At 43.5% G+C, this 20,926-nt stretch overlaps 1 protein-coding gene across 3 annotated transcripts in view; it reads left to right on the top strand.

The window, feature by feature from the left end:
• The window catches only part of PDE7B (phosphodiesterase 7B), a 261,431-nt gene that overhangs the window by 144,857 nt on the left and 95,648 nt on the right, over positions 1–20,926 (top strand). Inside the window, exon 1 of one of the 3 annotated variants that reach the window (XM_054023407.1) lies at positions 4,461–5,003. The exons of the other annotated variants lie outside the window; for them this stretch is intronic. Coding sequence (XP_053879382.1) covers positions 4,766–5,003 — 238 coding nt within the window. The 5' untranslated portion in view covers positions 4,461–4,765. Of the gene's footprint in view, positions 1–4,460; positions 5,004–20,926 lie in introns of those variants that run through there. 3 annotated transcript variants of the gene reach the window in all.

Genomic DNA, 20,926 nt, shown 5'->3' with positions numbered 1-20,926 from the left:
GAGAGCCAAGAAAGAAGTTCTATGCCAGCTTAAACCCTGGCTTCATTCTTTCTCTCTCTTCCCCCCCCCCCCCACCACATCTCTCCCCTTCCCCGCCTCTCCCACCCTACCCCACTTTGAAGGACAGAAGAGAAAGAAGGGGAGAGAGAAACTTGCAATGAAAACCAGAGCACTGGGTTAATGAAGCCCCTGCAGGCTGCAATAGACTGGAAAGCTACACACGAGGCACTTTCTCTACCATCTGGCATGCAGTTCTGCTGCTGCCCTTACTACATAGCTTAAAAGGAATAAGCAAACAAGTAAAACTTTTTAAGAGATACCAATTGCGAAACACAAGCCATGAATCTGTCAGCTTATTCTCTTCCCTTTTACCCCACCTCCCTCTTCTTTTCCTCAAGCCTTTTTCAATTCTCATGCCTATCTGTGAAAATGTACACTGCCTTGTCAGGCTTTCAGAACTGACTCATTTCACCTATTTGCTGCTAAAGAGGAGTTGGGGCCAAAGCTATTATATTTATATTGTAATTGCTTAACCTTCTTTTACTCAGAGCCATAAAGTAGTACATTCAGTAGCAACAGCAAATGACCCATCTTTAGTCTGTGGTTTGTTTAAAATCTGGCCCGCACTGATATGGAAGCAGGAAAGTTTTAGATTAGGTGAGCTGAGCTTGTTCAGTGATTTTTACAAAAATTCAGTAACAAATAGTTGGGCACGTTTCTCTGTGTTTTGCATTCATTGTGCATTTGTGATGCTCATTTTTCCGGAGTGGGGTGAAAATACTGTCTTGGGGTCAGCCCCCCCAACTTGTGAAAATCATCACATCTCAATTGAAATCAATGGATCTATGACAATTGACACTAGTTGAGGATGTGACCCCCTGACATAAAACCTCTCAAACTAGTGCTGAAGGAAATTTTTTGATGGTTCACAGGTTTGGAAGAACATTATCTCATTATAAACATTCCCTTTCAGCAGCTCTGATCAAGTTGGCCCCTTTCTTATGATGCAGAAGCCAAAAGAAATGTCAGCCAGCCACAACCAAAATCTTTTGTCAAGTTAATTTTGAGGCACCTGTTCAGTGAAAACCTACACCTATCATTCTGTAAACCGTATGTTCTCAAGGTGCAGTTCAGAAACAGGATACAATAAGTTTCCCATCAAACACACTTGTGTTCCAGGAAATTTCTAAATGAAAAGTAATTTCAAATAGAAACATTTCCTTTCATAACTAACAAAATGAAACATTTAAATTTTTTTTTTTTACAATGTGTTTAGGGTTTTTTGACCAAAACAAATCAGCAAAATTGACACAAATTCACAAAGTGTTTGTGTCACCAAATCTGCATTTTTTTGCCAAAAAGAGTTTCAGTCAAAGATTTTTTGCCAGCTCTAATCAGGACAACCGGGGAGATGCAGCTTGTCCAATAGCTTTGTCAGTGTTAGCTATTGAACCACTGATTTTGACCTGACTTGCCAGTATTAATTCCCAGCTATCTTAATTCAGGCAAAGCAAAAACCTTCAAAAAGTGTATTCTTTTTATGAGTCCAAATGGTGACCTTCAAACTGACCAGTGGCACCTAGAAAGAACTACATTCTGTCAAGAGCGGCAGGTTTTACATGCCCTAGTTTCCCTAGGAGAAGTATGTCTTGTGTGTGTTAGAGCTATTATATATACGGTACTCTTAAAATAAAATAGTTGGCATGACAAGAGGTCAGATTTTCAACCTGGTTTTCACTAGGCCTCCTCTGTCCCCCCACCCCCATCTGAAAAATTGCAGGTGCAAATAACTACAAAAACAGTGAAGGTCATTTGAATTCTATCTACTTGATTTCATTCACAAATTAGGTACACAACTGCCCAAATAACCCTACCTGCAATGCAGACACAAATTTGCAACCCCTAATTTTGAGGATGCAGAAAGCAAGACCAGCTTTTGAAAAACTAGAAGAAAGGTATTAGTAACAAAGAGCTGAAAGAAAGCAGTGGTAGGCAGACCACAGAAAGTTTGGTGGCTCAGTTTGGATGTGTGGTTTGTTTAAGCATCTAAATGTTCACATGCTTATCTAAAGCTATCCAGACTTCTTTGGTCTACAGATATTGGGCTGGACATCTGAGAACCAGCTTTCTTGATTTCTGGCACTGTCTGTTTCCCACCAAGCTGGAAATACCACAAGGACAGTCTTTCTTTCACAGTATTTTGGCACTTCTGCTTCTTGTTCCAACTAGGACCAGGAAGTGAAAAGGTGAACAAAAAAGAAAAATAATTGGGAAAAAGTTAACTGAACATTTTTGTATCTCAGAATTTAAAAAAAAATATCAGCCTGGGTTTAATTTGCACATTAGGCAACGGTCTGGGTCATTTCTTACTTTAGTTAAACCAGTTCACCCCTCCTTAACAGAAACATTGTTCCTTTAAGAAGCTTCAATGACTTGCTCCAATAATAGAAAAACAACATGAAACAATCAAAATAAAGCTATTGAAATTATATCCAGTTCGGATAAAATAATAACACTCATCCTTGTCATGGAAGTGTAGCCCTGTGTTCTATGAATGTGTCAGTGCTTGTGGTGTATTACATCTATTTGTTTTCTTTTGTCCTTAACCCCTTTGTTCCACGGGTCAGGATATCCTGATGCTAAGCACGCCTGCAAAATAACATTACAACAACAATGGTATAACACTTAGGGAGCACTTCACTTTTTTCAAACCAGGGGTACCTGAAAGCACTGACTAGTTAGATCAAATTCAACAAATATGCTTATAATACAGCACCACGACCCACATTAAAAATAACCATATTTTTGAAGAACATTGCTGTCTTAGTCTGAAGAGGGAACAGTAAGGTAAACATGGCAAAGGATGCTAGAACAGTGGAAATATCATGCTGCTCCTGTTGATGTTGGCATAACAAGGAAAAAGTTGTGCATTCTGTTTTTTATACTTAAGGATGTTAACTTTCAATCCATTCACTTGAATCTTCCCCCTCTCCTTCCACCCCCCTCCCCCCCCAAAAGAAGGAAGAACCTGTTTGTTTGCCAGTTTATTTTTCCATCTGGAAAAGAAACAGGACACTGAATGTAATCAGGAAAGAGTAAGTCTATTATCTATGGATAAGAGGAAAAATTAAAATGCATGTTAAAATTCCTGTTTAGTGAACTTTCTGTGGTTTTATTCAAAATAAAAAGTAGATGGTACAGTAAGCTGCCCCCACACCATCAGTTCCTTCCTGCACCCCTAAACAAGCACCAAGGCTGAATGATAACCCAGCACAAAAAGGAATATAGATTAAGAAGGCAGACTGTGTCAGAACAATGAAAATGCCAGACAAAATAAAGGGTCCTGGTACTTGGGGATGTGAAGCAAAAGGGAGAAGAAGGGATTGTTCTAACATCTGTCTAACAAACAATGCTCAGACATGTTTAAAAATGTCCCAGTAACCCCATTTGCTAGTGAAAGTGCTATTGCTACAATACCCCACCTCATTTCTGTGTGTGACAGAGCTGTTCAGAGCAGACACCAGGCATCTTTTGTTTTGTCTTTAAAGGTTGGCGATAATAATTGTCTTCTCCGTACAATCAGTGAGTGATCACTAGCCACCAGTTAATGTCCTCACATGAACTTATTCCTTCAGTCAGGTGGAGCCTTGCACCTAGCAGCCAAAATAATAAGGCCACAGTGGGACCTCCCATGGAAAAGTGGAATGTCAACAATTTCCATGCCAGTCAAGCCCTGACATTTCTTTCTTTCTTTTGTTTTTATGATTATTTTTCTTCAAAAATGAAATTTAAAACCAGAGCTGTTTGTTAAGATTACACAACAGCACCAGACTTGTGAATGCAGATCTTACCGTTTTCCTGATTCACTTCTTTCACAGTTAGCTTTGGAATGTGAATCAATGTTATTTCCCTTGCAGCTGAAGGGCAGCTAAGGTTACAAAGGGATTTGACTAATAGGCCAAAACTCCCTTTGGGTTTGCTGAGAACCAAATGACAGAAAAGAGGAAGAAGACGGAGGTGGGTGGGCAGGAAGCCTGTTTAATTCCATTACCGTGTAGATAAATTCAAACAGCCTTCTTAATATCTTCATCATAATGCAGTCATTAGTGGAAGGGAGTGATGGCCTTCTGCCAGTCTAGCCAGCGAGAGGCAGCTGTGAACTGGTTCTGCTGGGCTGCTCAAGCTTCTCTCTGTTTACTGAGGGCTGCTTTAGACTGCACGGCATGATTTGGTGAAGCTCTTTTTAATAAACCAGCAGCTGTTTACCTGATAGCTCCCGATAACAAACCTGTAGATGAAAATGTTCCTTCGCTGCAAATTCCAGCATCTTGCAGTAGGGTGACAATTCCTGAAAACAAACAAACAAAAGAATAAGAAGAGAAAAAGGGAGGAAAAGAAAATACCTCACTGGCTTCTCTCCCCCACACATTCTTTTTTTTTTTTTTTTTGGCTGATGTTCCAGCTGTAGCCTGGGATTAATTAAGTGTTGTAACTTGGAGCCTGAGACAGAGGGTGAGTGAAAAAAAATGCATCTATCTCTTAATCTCTGAGGAGGAAGAAGTACAGTAACTGCTTCAGCTCACTTACCAGTGGGAACCCTTGGAAAGCACATCTCTCCACGGTGTTTGTCAAGAGGCAGTGAGGCTGCAGAAGCCTTTTCCTTAGTTGCGGGGGCCCATTTGTATTGTTTTCATTTGTGTCTGGCTAAGAAGTGTGTCCCTAGTCCAATAGCAGGAGCAGCCCTTTCTGGAGAGCACAGGACAGGATGCCTGTGCTAGACAGGTTTATTAATTCAACAGAGCTGGGCAGGCTGTGGAGGACAGGGGAAGAGCCGATGCCCTTTCCCATGGGCAGCCTGCCCAGCTGTCATCCGGGGACCCTAGCCTGCGAGTTGCCTGAGATGATCAGGATGGTAAAGCTCATTTGGAAATCCAAAAGTGAACTGCGAGGGACCAAGCAAAGAGGGATTTTGGAAAATGAAGATGCTCTGGGCAGTTTATCAGGTACATTTAATATGTTCTATAAAAGGTGTAGTCTCATCTAATCGTGCAAGCTGCTGGTTTCATAAAGTGGGACTCAAGCACTTAAACTGTGTGTGTGCATGTGTACAGGGGAAGGCAGTGGCTGAGAGGAGAAGTGTGGAGCTTTGGGACTTAGGGGTTGTGACTGACATACTAATGTATTGAAATCCTGTACAGCAGTCTGCACCCACTCGCTCAGGGGAGTAACAGGGTTATTTTCACTGTCCACCCTGATGGTAAACAGCAGGCGAGTAGGATTTGTGCCTGGCTGATCCATTTGTATGACAGTTTTGCAAGGCTGCTCTAAATATATACTTGTGTTTAACACAGGTTTTGAGCACAGCCACCTTATTGAAAAATGTAACACTGCCAGCACTAATTCTAAAATCCCAGTTTATGATTGTTTGTAGAGGATCTAGGAACCAGGTCCACTTTTTGAGAATGCCACAGTATTTCTTTTGTGTGGTCACAAAAATTAAAATCCAGAAAGGAAGGCTGTGGTGAGGGTTTTGATCTGTGCCTCAGGAGAGCTGGGTCCCATGGCCAGCTCTGCCACAGACTGCCTGGATGATCTTGGACAGGTCAGTGGGGGCCAGATTTTTAAAGGTATTTAGGCACCTGTAGATTCAGGTAGGCACCTAATGGAATTTTCAAAAGCACAGAGGTGCCCAACCCTCATTGAAATCAGTTCAGCGAGGTTTTTAAGCAGGTGCACAATGTTAAGCACATGAATTGCCTTACTTACTTCAAAGTCAAGGGGAAGACTCACATTGGCTTCAGTAGACTTCAGATGAGGCCCTCTGTGCCTTGGTTTCTCATCTGCAAAATGGGATTAATAACACTTCCTTTCTCCCGTCTTGTGTTACAATCTATTTAAATTATGAGCTCTTTGGGGTAGGGACACGTAAATATAGTGCCTAGCACAATAATGGCACCCTGGTTGCAATCAGAAGCCTGTAGGTGCTACCATAATGCAAATAATAAGCATAAATATTAGCACTTCATGTGAAACCCTCCTGTATGTGGAGTAAGTATGCTGTGAATATTCTGGAATCCATTATAAAGAGTTTATCACACAATATGGATTACTTGAGTAGTAGGGGGCAGGGTATGTGACATGCTAATGAGCTGGGGAATGACTGGGAAAGGCAGATGTAGCCAATCATCTGTGTCTCATCCTTAACTATTCCTGTTAAAAAACTGTATCATAAAAAAGTGCTTACCTCATTTTTATTTTGGAAGTGGCGAGGGAGAGAAAAGTCTGTCAACTCCAGAGAAAATGTAAAACCTTCCACCTCCCCTGAGTGGGAACCACCAGTGACCGGTAAATTAGAAGAAGCCTTTCTACAAAGGTTGTCCTGGGTAAAGGAAGAGGCTTGACCGCTGTATTAAGTGTGTAATAAACGAGATGGGAATGCAAAGGAGCAAACTGATGGGATTGTGAGGTTTGTGTGGCAAGTGGGAACTGAATGCTCAGAAGGATGGATTTTGGTCAAAGAGAAATGAACCGATGATTCATCCACCACATTTTTCATGTGAGTAGTGCTGGAAATATTCAAAAAAGCCACCTAGGGAGAAAGTATAATCACATCATGTTCAGTGCGGCACCATTTATTTAATGAGCAAGGTTCACCTCCAGACTTCTGGAGGCATCTGTGAGTGTACATTTAAGAGCAGGTGGAGAATAGTGGGTTGGAGGGGGAACAGTAAGAGAAATGTAACAAAATGTTAAAAAAAAAAAAAAAAAGAATAGATTATAATCTTCATGGACCCTGATTCTTCCACCAGCAGGATGTGAGTAATCCCCATTGACTCAAATAGATATTACTAATATCCTGTGAAATCTGGCCTTATGGTGCCAATTCTACTGTGTTACCCCAGTATAAATCCAGTCTAATTCCTGAGCTCAGTTGATTTACACCACTGAGAGAACAATAGGACTCCATAACTTTCAACAGTTTACAAATCAATCCCCTATGTGATGAAGTTGACTTGGAAGGTTGGTTCTTTCCCCCCCACGGCAATTGTCATTATGGTTTCCCATTTTGTTCAACAGCGGGTTCCTCCTATATGTGGGGAAGCCAGTAAAAATCTGTCCAGTCAGAGAGGATCTAAACACTAACTCAGAAAGCATCTGCTTCTCTTCCCTTCTCTGCTTCCCCATCCTTCCCCACAGTCATTTGGAATCATCAGTGGTATGAAGCACTAGCACAACTTAGTCTTGAAAAAGCTACCAGTGCCAGAATGGATGGTAAGGCACCATGGTCCATGCATGGCTTGCTTTTTGCCTCACATAGAGAGCCATTATTTCTGGGGGTTGTGTGATGGCTCGTTAGACGCAGCAAGATGTGTCAGCTGTTGGATACTCAGCTTCATAGCACTTGCCAACGTAAGGGTGTTGTCATTTAAATTCTGACTTGTCCTCATGGTAACTCATCCTACATTATATCACGTTATCTGAGGTTATATTTTCTTACCATAGCTTATGAGGGGAACTAAGGGAAACTGAACAAAAATAAGAGAAAACGTTGGGATGTTTTGGAGAGAAAGGGAAGTTGTCAGGATTTCTGCTGTATTTTAAAGATTGTATTGTGGAGGTTCCTCACTTAACGTGGGCTGAACACAACCTCCCACAACTAAGTCTGAGTGATCAGACTAGACTCCTAGACCTTAAATCCTGGGCCCCCTAACAAGAGACACTCCTCTGAGACCTACAGCTCTTGGGGCCCTCCATAGCAATCAAGGAATATGCAGGATCTGGATCCTCTTCCCGTCCCCCCCCCCCCCCATTACAGTGTTTGCTACACATTACATAATTGTATGGGAAGATTAATCGGCAAAATCTGAGATTTTCCTTCACAAATTTAGAAAATCAGATCATTAGCATCCTCTTGCCAGCTTTAAGAGGCACTGCTATGATATCTGCTATGTCTGCAGACCTTGCTTTCCCTCCCTGCCCCTTGCCAGTTGTTGCTTAGTAACTTTTTCATCCAAATCCCTGTCCACACTAGCACAAACCTAAACCCCATAAGATTTTTGGAGATGAGTGTCTCACTAACTGTGGCAAAAGCAGGTTAGCACATCTACATTATTATCTCTCTACCAATATGCTAAACAAAATGAAGAACTAGAGATGGTGGAATAATGAAATGCAATTAATTTGACGATGGGGAGGAGGGGAAATGGTAGAATTAATCATTGTGCAAAATGTTTGCAGCGGATCAAATAATAATAATATTTATTTGCAAATAATTTTTGGAAGAAAAATGTCAGAATGTGATGGGTTCATTATTTGGACTGAATAACTCAAGCAGCTCTAACTGGCACCATGATTGAGACAGACCCTTCCCTACCCAGCACAGTTTGAACATAGTTTAAATTTTTTTAGCCTATAGAAGAAGGCTGCATTACCCAGTTTTGAACTGTTCTCATTTTCTCCCACCCTTGCTTAATGTTCTGCGTAACTATCCTTTCTTCTCTTGGGTTTTTTTCTCTCTCTCTGGGCTTGTTTATATGGTTGAGTAATGAGCACTTTGGGGGTGTGGTTTCTAAAGTACACTAATGTGTTGCACATTAATTGGCCTGTGGAGATCCAGTTTGTGTGCACTAAAGGTTCCCTAGTGCGGTTTAACATAGTTTCAAACAACACTGTGTTAAAGCACATTAGGAAATATTCAGTGTGCACCAACCTGGTCTACACAGACCACATTAACATGCTGCACTTTAATTGATTTATAAATCACACCCCTGTACAGCACATTACCCCACTCTGTAGACAAGCTCTATCACTCACACTGACACACTCACACACACATGACATCTCCTGAGAAGAGACTGCTACAATACTTAAATTCTTCAGGGCCTTCCAAACACCAGTGTTTGTGCATTTCTGAAATGACTTTAGAACAGGGGTGGGCAAACTTTTTGGGTTGAGGGCCACATCTGGGTAGGGAAATTGCATGCAGGGCTGGGGCAGGGGGTTGGGGTGCGGGAGGAAGTACGGGGTGTGGGAGGGGAAGCAGTGTGCAGGAAGGGGCTCAGGGCAAGGGATTAGGGCAGAGGAGGGGTGTGGGGTTAATGAGGGGGCTGAGGGCAGGGGGTTGGGATGAGGAGTGCAGGAGGGGGCTCAGGGCAGGGGTGCAGAAGGGGTGCGGGGTGCAGGCAGGGGGCTTAAGGCCCCTTAAGTTGGGGGGTGGGGTGTAGGAGGGGTTTGGGCTCCGGGGTGGCAGTGGCATGCACAGGGGCCAGGGCAGGCCCCGCGCCGCTCCAAGAAATGCTGCAGCCCCTGGGGGAGAGGGGGCGGAGGGCCACATGCACTGCCCTTGCCGCGCTTCCAGGTACCTTCCCCGAAGCTCCCATTGCCCCTAGTTCCCCGTTCCCGGCCAATGGGAGCTGCTGGGGGTGGTGCCTGGAGACGAGGACCCAGGGACCGCTGCTGAGAGCGGCGCAGGGCCCGCGGCGCCATGGGGGGCAATTCCGCAGGTCAGATCCAAAGCCCTAAGGGGCTGGATCCAGCCCGCGGGCTGTAGTTTGCCCATCCCTGCTTTAGAAAGTTTTCCCACCTCCCTTCCTATTTCTCCTTCTCACTGCAACTGTCCGCTCAGAAATATAGGCCCTGAGTCACACATGCATAATGCTTATCATTAACAGAGGAGTCTGCCTCATTTAGAGAGGGAGTACAGTAACTAGAGACACCCACAATGCCTGCGTCCGGTCCATGCTGAATCTTGCAACTAAGGTAATTTCCACTTCTCATTAGTTTGCCCATGACTCCTCCCTCTTTGAATCCACTGTCTCCTCCTCCTCCTGCACTGAATCACTTTCAGATTTCATGGAATTGCCTTTAGGGCCCCTAATAACTCTTCCCCTGCTTATCCAACCTTTTCTCTTATCACATTCCTCCCACTCCCAACTGTCTCTGCTCTTCCAATGATGCCTGCCTCATCAAACCACTTGCCCACTTTCCCCACAGATGTGTCAGTTCTTCCTTCTACGCTCACCTCTCTGCATGGAAGGTCCTTCCTGAGCTAGTCCACAAAACCACTAGCCCCTCCTCTTTTAAATCCCGCTTGGTGACCAACTTCTTCCTTGAAGCCAAAGAAACATGTTAACTAGCATTCTGTTTATTACTTTTGTCCATTTATTTCATCAGAAGCAAACACTTTTGTCCCACCATGCTGTGCAATATTGCCCTGTCCATCCTTCCAGCCTCACCATGTTGTTACATTTTGGACATGATTGAACAAGGAAGTATTTGTAATCTCACAAGGTTAGGGATCTCAATACACCCTTTGAGTGCCATTACAATCATTAGTCATTGAGAGGGGAGCCTCCCTACACTTTGGGGGCGTGGCTATGCTAATTTTGCAATTTGAACCAGTCAGCTGCTGAGCACCCCTATTGAAGTCCACAGGAATTGAGGGGGCTCAGCACCTTACTAGATCAGACCCTTTAATTCCCCCTTACACGTACCTACAACACTGTAGAGCGTTCCAGTGTTTTGTCTCAGCATTTGTCAAGTTCCTTACACTTTTCCTTGGACTGAAAACAGCTTTATTTGTGCAACACTGAGATATGCACCACAAGCAGGAAGGCTGTTTACTACATCTATTTCTGAACAAAACAGGGAACGTTGAAACTTGCCCAAAGTGTTCCATTTATTGGGGGAGAAAGAAAATGAGTTTGCTTGAATCAAGGCTAGCTAAGGGCATTTTACTCAAGTTCTGGCCATGGAAGTGCATTCAGTTAATATGATCATTTACTGTGATGAAATTACCAACTCTTTGGAGGCATGAAATATTTCTTTCTACATACTTGTGAAGTTAGAGCACTGTATAAAAGTTTATTAAAAACAATGAGGAAGGTTTACATGCAATGTGCTTTTTTACAGTATATAGATGATTTAAATGATTTAAAGCTACAGGCCAAATCCAAAAGCCTCTATTCACTTCTTACTCAGTCCTCAGATTCAGTCCTTACTTAAGCAAAACTTTTCTGTTGATTTTGAAGAGAGATTAGGAAAGTAAGAACTAGAACTGAGCAAATAGTGGAGGAAAATTATATGCAAATATTTTCACAAATTCTGAATGGCTTTTCAGTTTAGTCATGCTGGCACCCGATTTTTGTTTGCATTCCCATGAACATTTGTGCAAACTGAATTTTGTTTGCAGGAGTGTTTGGAAAAGCTCTTTGGGCAGCTGTTTAACAGTGCACATGCACAATAGAGGAAAGGAAGAGAAGATGAATATAGTATAGAGTTGAAACTCCAGGATGTATTTAGGTAGACAGAATGTAATTATCCAGGCTGGATTTTGGCCAAGGCCTGGGAGTTAATACCAAAGTGACAGTGAATTTAATATGTCAATTCAGATCACCTGTTTAAAGAATAATATGCATCCGAAGAAGTGGGCTGTAGTCCACGAAAGCTTATGCTCTAATAAATTTGTTAGTCTCTAAGGTGCCACAAGTACTCCTGTTCTTTTTGCGGATACAGACTAACACGGCTGCTACTCTGAAACCTGTTTAAAGAATTAAACATTAATAGGCTGGATCCTTGTATGATGTAACTTTGTGGAGCTCCATTGTCTGCCTATGCTGGAAGAAGCACAGGAGACACTGGATGTGGTTTAATTAAGCCACAACTTTATTCTTAAATGTCTGGGAGTACCTGGCAGATAAAACTGTATAGTGCAGGTAATTCCATAATCATTTCAATATATACCTGGGTCCGACAACACTCTCTTTTACCCATCCTGGTTCCCAGCCAACCCACTGCTGGGACCTCACCATCTTCCCCTTGAATGAGGGTTAAGGGGGGACTGTAAAGGGGAGGGGGTGCTGGTTCCCTGCTGTACCAGTTGTAGGAGCCCTGAGACCCCTTGTTTTTGCTCCTTTAGAGAATACCTCCTTTAAACCTTTACCAATCCATTTTATCTGATCACTGTACCCCTTCCCTATGGGGTACCTGCACCAGACATCTGCTCCATGATTGCATAACGAGTTGTGACATCATAGCTAACGCCTGGTTCATGTTCTCCCCAGCAAAGCCTGGCTGAACTGCTATGGGGAAGCTGGGATAAAAAACAACAACCTTTCACCTTGGCCAATCTGGCAGTGAGGGAAAAATTCCTTCTCAGCCCTCTGAGCAAGGATCAACTAGCACAGTGCCCACAGCAGACCCTGACAAAACCCGGTATTTCACCACTTCCATGGGTGGTAGGGTGGGTGCTGCTCTGCCTGGTCCAGGTAAAAGAGAGCTTTTCCTGCTCTGGAATGGACCTATATAGTCCCCCCTCTCTTCTGGTCACCTGGATGGGTATGCCTAGGGTGACCAGACAGCAAATGTGAAAAATCGGGATGGTGTGTGTGGGGGGGTAATAGGAGCCTATATAAGAAAAAGACCCCAAAATCGGGACATCTGGTAACCCTAGGTATGCCACTGACCTGGTCCACAGCTGCAACAGAAAGTCACTCTGACTCTCTAGCTCTTAAAGGGGCAGATGCCTTTTCCAACAAGCCAGACAACGGCCCCTGCTCCTTAATGTGTGGTGAGCTATGTAGCTATGCTGATCTGACCCATTGTTTCTTATTCGTTTTCAAAGGGAAAAGCTACTTCATTTCATTATAAGCCAGCTGTTCTTCCTAGCTTTGTTTCCAAACTGCTGACAAAGTTGGATTGTTTATACCCAAAATTTACCCCTTTTCCTTCACCTTTCCTTAAAATTTTAATTTATTTACTGATACAAATTCTGTGAAGATTTAGGTTACCAGCAGGATGAGTGATTGCTGTGCTATAGATGTGTCCATTCTCTGAGCCATCATTTATTTGGTGGGAGAGCTACAAAAGCGAAGCGTATTGCTTGGGATGGACTTGCTGATGTGCCATTTCGCTTCTTGATTTTTCATTTGTAAGTGCGGCATACAGAGTGCATTGCAACATGTGCTTTAAAAGGTATGTGGCAAAATTGCCGAACATAAGTTCCTGGTTTAAGAGCCGGCAAAACATGCTTTTGAAGCTTCCTGCACGAGGGGCTATACGCTGCAGAATCTTCTGTTGCTGACATTTTGGAAAGTGTGTACTTTACTTTCAAGATGCCACAAGGAAATTATATCCCTGAATATTAACTTTTCCTCTTTAGTGTAGTTCATTCCCCTCACTCTTTCCATCTCCTGAAGTCTTTCAAACTAGGTCACCCATGATAACCACATCAGCGCACCCAAACTATTGACTTTGTACAAGATGACACAACAGTTCAGAGAATAAGTTTAAGGAGGAATTTTTATGTATGGGTAAACAGGCTCAAATAAGAACGTCTCATGCTTTCATCCCTAATTCAAATCTCTTTGGGATTTTTGAAAAACTTCCGTTGACTTCAAGTTCATTTGCTTTCATTATTTACTATATTCATGCACCTAGGCATTTCCTGGTTCTGGCCAGAACCAGAAGTGAAAGCATCATAATATGGGAGCAACTTTGTTCCTGCAGTCTGGCCAGAAAGCCACAAATCTCTAAAACCCAACAAGAAAGTCTCTTGTGAGCTTTCCAGCCTAAGGCCCCACTTCAGCAAAGCCTTTACGCATGTGTTTAACTTTAAGCACGTGAGTGATCCCATCTCCTTTCAGCAAAGAATTCAAGCCTGCTTAGGTTAACCTAAGGTTAAGCACATGTTTAAATACTTTGCTGAATCCAGGCCTCAATTTTCAGACACAATATGTTTGGGTAACTCCTCTCAGCTTTTAAGATATCCTCGTCACTGTCCCCATCACATACCAGCTTGCAAAGCACATTTCCATCTACCCCTGCTATTGTTACAAGTACTCCATGAGATTACTGTATTTAAAAGAGAACCGAGGAGGGAAATCTCTCTCTCCGTTTACCTCCTGGTTGTGACACCACCTTGTGTTGAGACACTTCCACTGTTTTGTAGATGGCCAATTGCACTTTATGGCATTTTGTGAAAACATGAGACAGAACTCCCCTGGCCCTATCCTGTCCTGGACACAAATGCATGCTGTACTACAGGATGTTTGCCAGTAACAGCAGCAACAAGGTGTGTGAACAGAAGGAAAAGGGAGGGAGGACAAGGGCATGTTTAGTGGTGTTGCTGCTGGGCCTGGCCAAAAGATACTTCTAGGCATCGGCAAGGGAGCAGAAGAACCCTTAGCAATTTCTAAAGATTATTTTAGTGTAATTTCAGGCCATGCCATTTAAAGAGTGTTCTGTCAGAAAATGAAATTTTTGAAATTAGTTATTTAAGCTCCGTTGTACAGAAACAATTCACAAAACAGGACATTACAAGCCTGATCCAAATCCCCCTGAAGTCCGTGATAGTCTTACCATTAACTTCAATGGGCTTTGGTTCAGGACCAAAGTGCTCATTTGTGCTGTTGCCACCCACTCTGCAGTGCTGTGCCTATGAAGCCATTCCTCCTGTCCTGGGGAGCTTCTGAAGAGGCTGGCATGATGCCTCCCAGAGACCTCAGACATGCAGAGCTTTGGACCTTTCCCTTAGGAGGGTGCAGAATGTTTCTTTCTCTGCTCCTAAGAGTGAGAGAGCAGTCTCTGAATTCTGCAGTCTGCTGTCCAGCTGTCCCTGGCCCTTGCATGGGGCGGGGCACATGTCGTGGTGAGGGAAGACTTGTATCCCAGCTGCCCTTTGCTCGCATCTATGTGAGAGCTGGAAACAAACAGGTACAGTTCAAAATAGAGAGAGGTGGTCTGGAGAACTCTGCCAGTATGCTGTGAACATGGAATGTATACCTTCATTCTGAGCTGATTAAGTGTTCTTTAGAGACTTTGGATGCCTTTGTGAGTCTGGCTAGCTCAGGGAGCTGAGAAACAAAATATGCCAAATAACTCCAATTGAGAAGATACTTCACAGTGTTATTTGACCCTTACTCTTGTGTGAACCTTTCTAGTCTGCAGGAACTTATTGTATATGACTCAAAAAAGCTCAAAAGTTGTTTGTTTGTTTTTTCACTCAAAAAGGCATATGTTACAGACAGGAGCACCGCCAGCTTTTCCGCCACCCTAGGCGGAGGAAGGTCCCGCCCCGAAATGCTGCCCCTCCACAGAGGCGGCAGAAGGTCCCGCTGCAGAAATACCACCGCGGTCGCTGCCCCCCCAAATCACAGTGCCCTAGGCAACTGCCTAGGTCACCTAATGGGTTGCGCTGGCCCTGGTTACAGAGATATACCAGATAGGAAGTGTTCTGTAGTAGCTAGGATAAATACCTGAAAACCTCAGGTATTTAGTGGAGTAGAGGGCATTACTTGGAGCCCTTTGAATTTTTGACAGGGAAAAAAAGGCCTGAAGTGTCAAATCATTTAGTCCATCTGGAATATATATGGACCAAATTCTGCAATCCCTAATCAATAATAACTCCCACTGACTTCAATGGTGTGTTTGTTCAATTAACAACTGCAGAATTTGGCCCTTTGGGGGTTGTTTGGACCTTCATGTTTTGGAGATTCAGTGCAGAGAAGCCCCCAGGTGCTTATCCAAACAGCTTGTGTGTTCACAACTTTGCTTATCCAAACCTTTCCCAAATAGCCTGTGTGTTCAAAACTTAAGCTGGAAATCTTATAATTATAGATTTTCGTGTAACATTTTTTGTATTTCCTGCTTTCAGTCAGGCTAGAAATATTGCAGGAACGGTGTTATAATTTCACAATATTCCATTTCTGGTCCCAGATGGGACGGAGACTTGAAAAGGGGATAAGAGAGTTAAGAGAACATTTATTAACTTCAGAAAAGGCTCAGATCTGATCCAATTGGAGGCGTGAATGGAGGTTTGGGTCAGAGATTTCCCCCCTTTCCCCCCCCCAAACTGCTTCACTCAGCTTTCCTTACAAAATTGTTCAGGATAAAATTAAAGCTCATTGACAGTGACTCAAGTATATCAAGCCAGGGAAGGAGGGAATTGCGAGAGAGATTGCCAGGTTTTATGTACTCTACTGCTTGAATGTTTTGCTCCATTCTTTCTCTTCTTTCTACAGGAAGTGGGCAAACGTATGTTACTTACTGTTCTCACTTGGGGACTAATGCTGCCCTTGAACAAAGCAACTAGGATGGTCAGATGCAATAATGTCAGTAACTAGGGAGCCTTCCAAAAGTGCCAGTTTAGTTTCATGTGGGAGAGGCATGCTGCATTTGTAATTAGTGTGCTGGTAAACTATGGAAGAAAAGACTGTGGGAAGAGGGAAGAAGTCAGTAAGTGGGGAGACTATCACGAAGGTAGTCTCAAGCCCAATATGACTACAGGTCCTGGGCTACCTGTTGAGACAGTGTCAGGCTCTAGCTCCTGCTTTAGGAGCACCCAAAAGAAGGTGCAGCACAGACACCCATGCTCTGGGAGAGTGCAGGCCAGCAGTAGGAGATGGGTAAATTAGACATTGGAGCACACGGCAGCACCAGAGGCAACTGTATCTGGTCTAAAAGAAACCCAACTTCTCTGAGAAATGGCCAGCCAGCTCCAAAGAGGACCCAAACTCCCCTGAGTGCAGGACAGTTAGACGATAAGAGGATCCTGGGGAGCAGAGGAGAAGGAAAGGGAAACTTAGGATGGAAAATAGGTGAAAAATCCGTAATGCGCTTTGACATATTGCTGTTGACAAGCTAGCTATGTAGACAAGCCATCAGGGAAAAGAGCAAAGAAAAGGATTCAGGCGTGGGGGGGGGATAAGAAATAGGAAGGTCAACAGTGGAGGGAAGAAAAAGAGTGACTTAAGAGCAGGAAAGAGAAATATGGGACTAGGCAGGTAATATGAGAGAGAGTAACTCAGGAGGAAAGAGAAGAAAATGAACTTGTGGCAGATCAAAGGAGAGAGAGATGGGGAAGTCTGGGAGAGAAAGGAAAGAAATAGATTGGAGGAAACTGGGATGGAAAGAGTGGGGGACTTGAAAGAATTAGAAGGGAAGAAGAGGTAGGAAAGTGTGTGTGGAGTTCCCAGGGAAAGTGATGTGGAAAGATAGGGGGAGGAGAAACTGGGGAAGAGGAGAGAGAACCACAGACAGAATGCATAGGGAAGTAGAAGAATTCTGGTGCTTTGGGGAGGGAGCCCAATGACCTGAAAAGCTTGGGGAGCTGGTTTTAAGTTGGGTGAGAATCAGGAGCTGTCCGGGCCTTAACTGTGTTTCAGGCAGGGGATGCTTGGAATAAAATGTGAGTGTGTTTGGCTTTTGGTGAGTTTCTTTTTTGCCATGTTGATACGTGGTTTTAAATTGAAGATAGTCTCTTATCCACCCTACCTTGACAAAAAAGGGTTGTTCCAGTCTCTGGTGGCAAGCCCTCACTGGTCTGCCTTTAATCCTATCAGCATGGAGCATGGGAACATGTTGCTTCTGTGTTGTCATCCCAGGACCTGTAAATCAAGGCTGGAGCCCTGAAGAGGAGGTGACAGGGGAAAGAAGCAGAAAGTATAGTAGCAAAGACGAGAGAGGAGTGGTAAGGAGACCAGCAAAGACAACGAGGAGGAGGAGAGTAGTTTCTTTGGCATTGTGCATTCTGCTTACATGCCACATCGTTCAGTTTCTTACGTTGTTCTCATTCCCCCTTGCTTGCCAATGTCAGAATGAGGCAGCAGTAACTGTGCTCGTACATTTATATTGTTGCGACCTTTCCCACTCCACTCATGTCTAATAACTTTGGCCATTTATTGGGAACCGAAATTACAGCCTTGAGTCAAGGGCATGGTGACACAGATAGGCAGAGCACCATGCAATTGTGAATTGGCAGGCCATCACGCTATAAAACTTGAAAGATTCCCTCCAAAGGGTTTCACTTGACTGCTGTTCTTTCCAGTTTTGTGCCTTACTGCCAAGTAGGGAGGAAAGGGAACTAGTTAGTCTGGGTGTCTGTGGGGGGGAACCACAGGTTGGGTGTGCTTTCAATAAGCAATCAAAATAACATGTGGAAAATCCGGGTATCGTAATTGTGTGTTCTACAGTAGCACCTAAAGGTCCCAGCCAAGATCAGGGCCTCCATTTTCAAACACAAAATGGAGAGAGTCTCTGCCTTGAAGCATTTACTAATTTAAGACAAGATACAACCAATGGGAGAAAAAATCATGGGATAGGGGGATTAGTGACGGGAGCACACAGTCACATAGAGAAGTGTTTACAATTAGCAGGCTTCAAGTAGAGATTTTTTTTAAAAAATAGATAAATAGGAATATCAATGATACCAGTAATCCCTGTTGTCTGTCAGCCTATCCAATGTCAGTCGGCAATTTACTCTAGGTTCGTGGTAGATGTGAGTCTTGAGAAGGAATTTGACAGGTAGACTTTATGAATTAGTTCCAAGGCATTCCATGAATAAGGGGTGGAACAGAAGAAAGTCTGAAGTTGCTTGTGGAAGGTGTGATCCTTTAGATTATCTAAACCCCACCTGTGCTAGAATTTTTGTCATTTAATTTTTCTTGTCCATTTTCTCCTAATTCTTATTTGTAATAAGGAGGATAGTTCTCCGGTTAAAGCATGGGATTGGGAGGTTAAAGATCAAGGTTCTCTATCAAGCTGTGTCATAGAACAGTGCCCTGACCTTGGGCAATTCATTTAGACCCTGATTTAGCAAGGTCCATGGCTAACTTTAAGCAGATGAGTCTCTAATTGATTTCAGTCTAGCTACTCATGTGCTTAAAGTCAGGTATGTGCTTAAGTACCTTGCTGAATTGGCTGATTCTTAATCTTGCAGTGTCAGTTTTCTGATCATAAAATGGGAATTAAAATACTTATCCATCGTTGTGAACTGCTTTGAGATCTTCTGATAAAATGTGCATAGTTATGAAGCATTTTTTTTAATTATTTGAAATAATCAACTGAGTGGAATGTAAAGTTATGACTAGTAATTAGACTTTGTACACTCCCCTAAACTTTCTGAGTAGAAGTTGAATGAGTTACTTGTTGTTTTTTACAAAGTGCGTTACTGGTAGGTACATGCCCGGTGACTGGCAAAGCAGCAGGTTAAAAGCTGAATAGGTTTTGCTTATTACGTGTGGCAATTGTGATAACAAAAATGCAAACTTTTAATTTCCTAATTAAATGTTCATGCCCATTAACTGAGGCTGTGACACAGACCTCATGAGACAGTTACAACATTTCTGACATTCTCTGTAGCCAAAAATGTGCTGATGTTTGGCTTTGCTTAGAGCAGAGGGCTGGGAGATCATGTGCTTCAGGTTGGGGCTAAATACTGTAACACTGAAAAATAAAATAAAGCACACCTTACTTAGTTATCCTGCCATACATACAGAAAATTGTTTGCATATGACCTCATTAACAACACGAATTAAGGACAACATCGCAAATAAATGAGCTACTTCTGAATCCAGATCCAGACTTTCTGAAACTAAAGATTCTGCTGGTCAAATGCCCTGTCTCAACTCCTCTTCTCCTCACAAGTTCCCACATTCTTCATGACTTCAATTTCCATGCTGATGATCCATTTGACACCATCCCACACCTGTATATTTCCTCACCATCCCTCTTCACTTGACCTGCAGCCCTGGTTCAACTCTCCCACTTACCAAAAGTGCCATACACTTGACTTAGTCTTCACCATGCACTGCTCTCTCTCTGATCTCTGTTGCTGTGTTATCCCTCTCTGACCATCACCTGGTCTCTTTCAGCATCACCCATCAGCCTCCACACACCTAATGCCCTGTCGCTTAATCTTTCCATGGCTTCTAGATATCAGCATTGATGACTTCTCGTCTGCTCTTAGCCCACTCCGCCTCCTCCCTGCCCTCTCTTCCCCTTCTTCCATTGATATGTTGTTGATTCTCTCTATGCATCACTCTCCTCCGCCCTTGACTCTTTTCCCCCTCTCTCCCACAGCAAGGTCTTCTCTGACAACTCCCAGCCCTGACTCACCCCCAACATCCACTTCCTCTGTTCCTGCTCTCACACTGTGGAGCATCTCTGGAAATCCATTACTTTTTCCATTAAAAATTCATTCTGTCCTCTTTCAGTCCTGCCGTCTTCTGAGCTAGACAACTCTCATTCTTCAACTTAATTGAATCCCACACCTGCAATCCCCGCTGATTTTTTTTTTGCCACTTTTGACTCACTCCTCAAATCTTCCTCTACTCCTGCCTCCACTTCTCTCTCTGCCCAAGAATGCACCAATTACTTCCAGGTTAATTAAATACAAGGTGACCTTTCCTCTCCCCTTGGCTTACCATCCCTTCTCCTCCTGCAAATCTCTCCTCCTCCTTTCTAGTCACAGACGTTTTTCACTTGCTGCCCTCCTCTCCCCCTCCACCTTCTTTAGTGACCCCACTGGAGGTCCATCACCTGATCTCCCTCTCCCACATTCTCATTCCCTCCCTTTCTCTTCTCCTTAGCCTCTCACTATGCTCTGCCTCTTCCCCTAGCAGTGCAAGCATGTTTTGGTCTCTCCCATCTTAAAAAGCCCTCTCTTGACCTCTCCAACTACTGCCCTATCTGCCGTCTCCTTTTCATCTCTAAACTCTTGATCATGCATACACTGACTGGAGGTCTTCTCCTCCAACTCCATCCTAGACCCACTCCAATCCATCTTTTGCCCCTTGCACTCCCACTTAAACCACTCTCTAATGGTTTAAGTCTCTAATGACCTTTTCCTAACCACAGCTCAGGACCAGTACTCCATCTTCATCCTCCTTGACCTTTCGGCCACCTTGACACCATCAACTGTGCTCTTCTTTTTGGAGTCTTGTCTTCCCTGGGCTTCTGTGACTCTGTCCTCTCCTAGTTCTTCTCCTACCACCCTAATCATTCCTTCAGCATGTCCTTTGGAGGATTCTCCTTATCTGCCCTCCAACTTTCTGTGGGGATTCTATAGGGCTCTGTCCTGGGTCCCCTTCTCTTTTCATTTCTACACTTCATCTCTAGGTAATCTCATCTTCAAACATAAATTCAACTA

This window comes from Malaclemys terrapin, chromosome 3, assembly GCF_027887155.1.
Source record: "Malaclemys terrapin pileata isolate rMalTer1 chromosome 3, rMalTer1.hap1, whole genome shotgun sequence".
Taxonomy (NCBI): domain Eukaryota; kingdom Metazoa; phylum Chordata; order Testudines; family Emydidae; genus Malaclemys; species Malaclemys terrapin.
The sequence above is the reverse complement of the archived record's forward strand: the minus strand, read 5'-3'. Positions and strand labels throughout refer to the sequence as shown.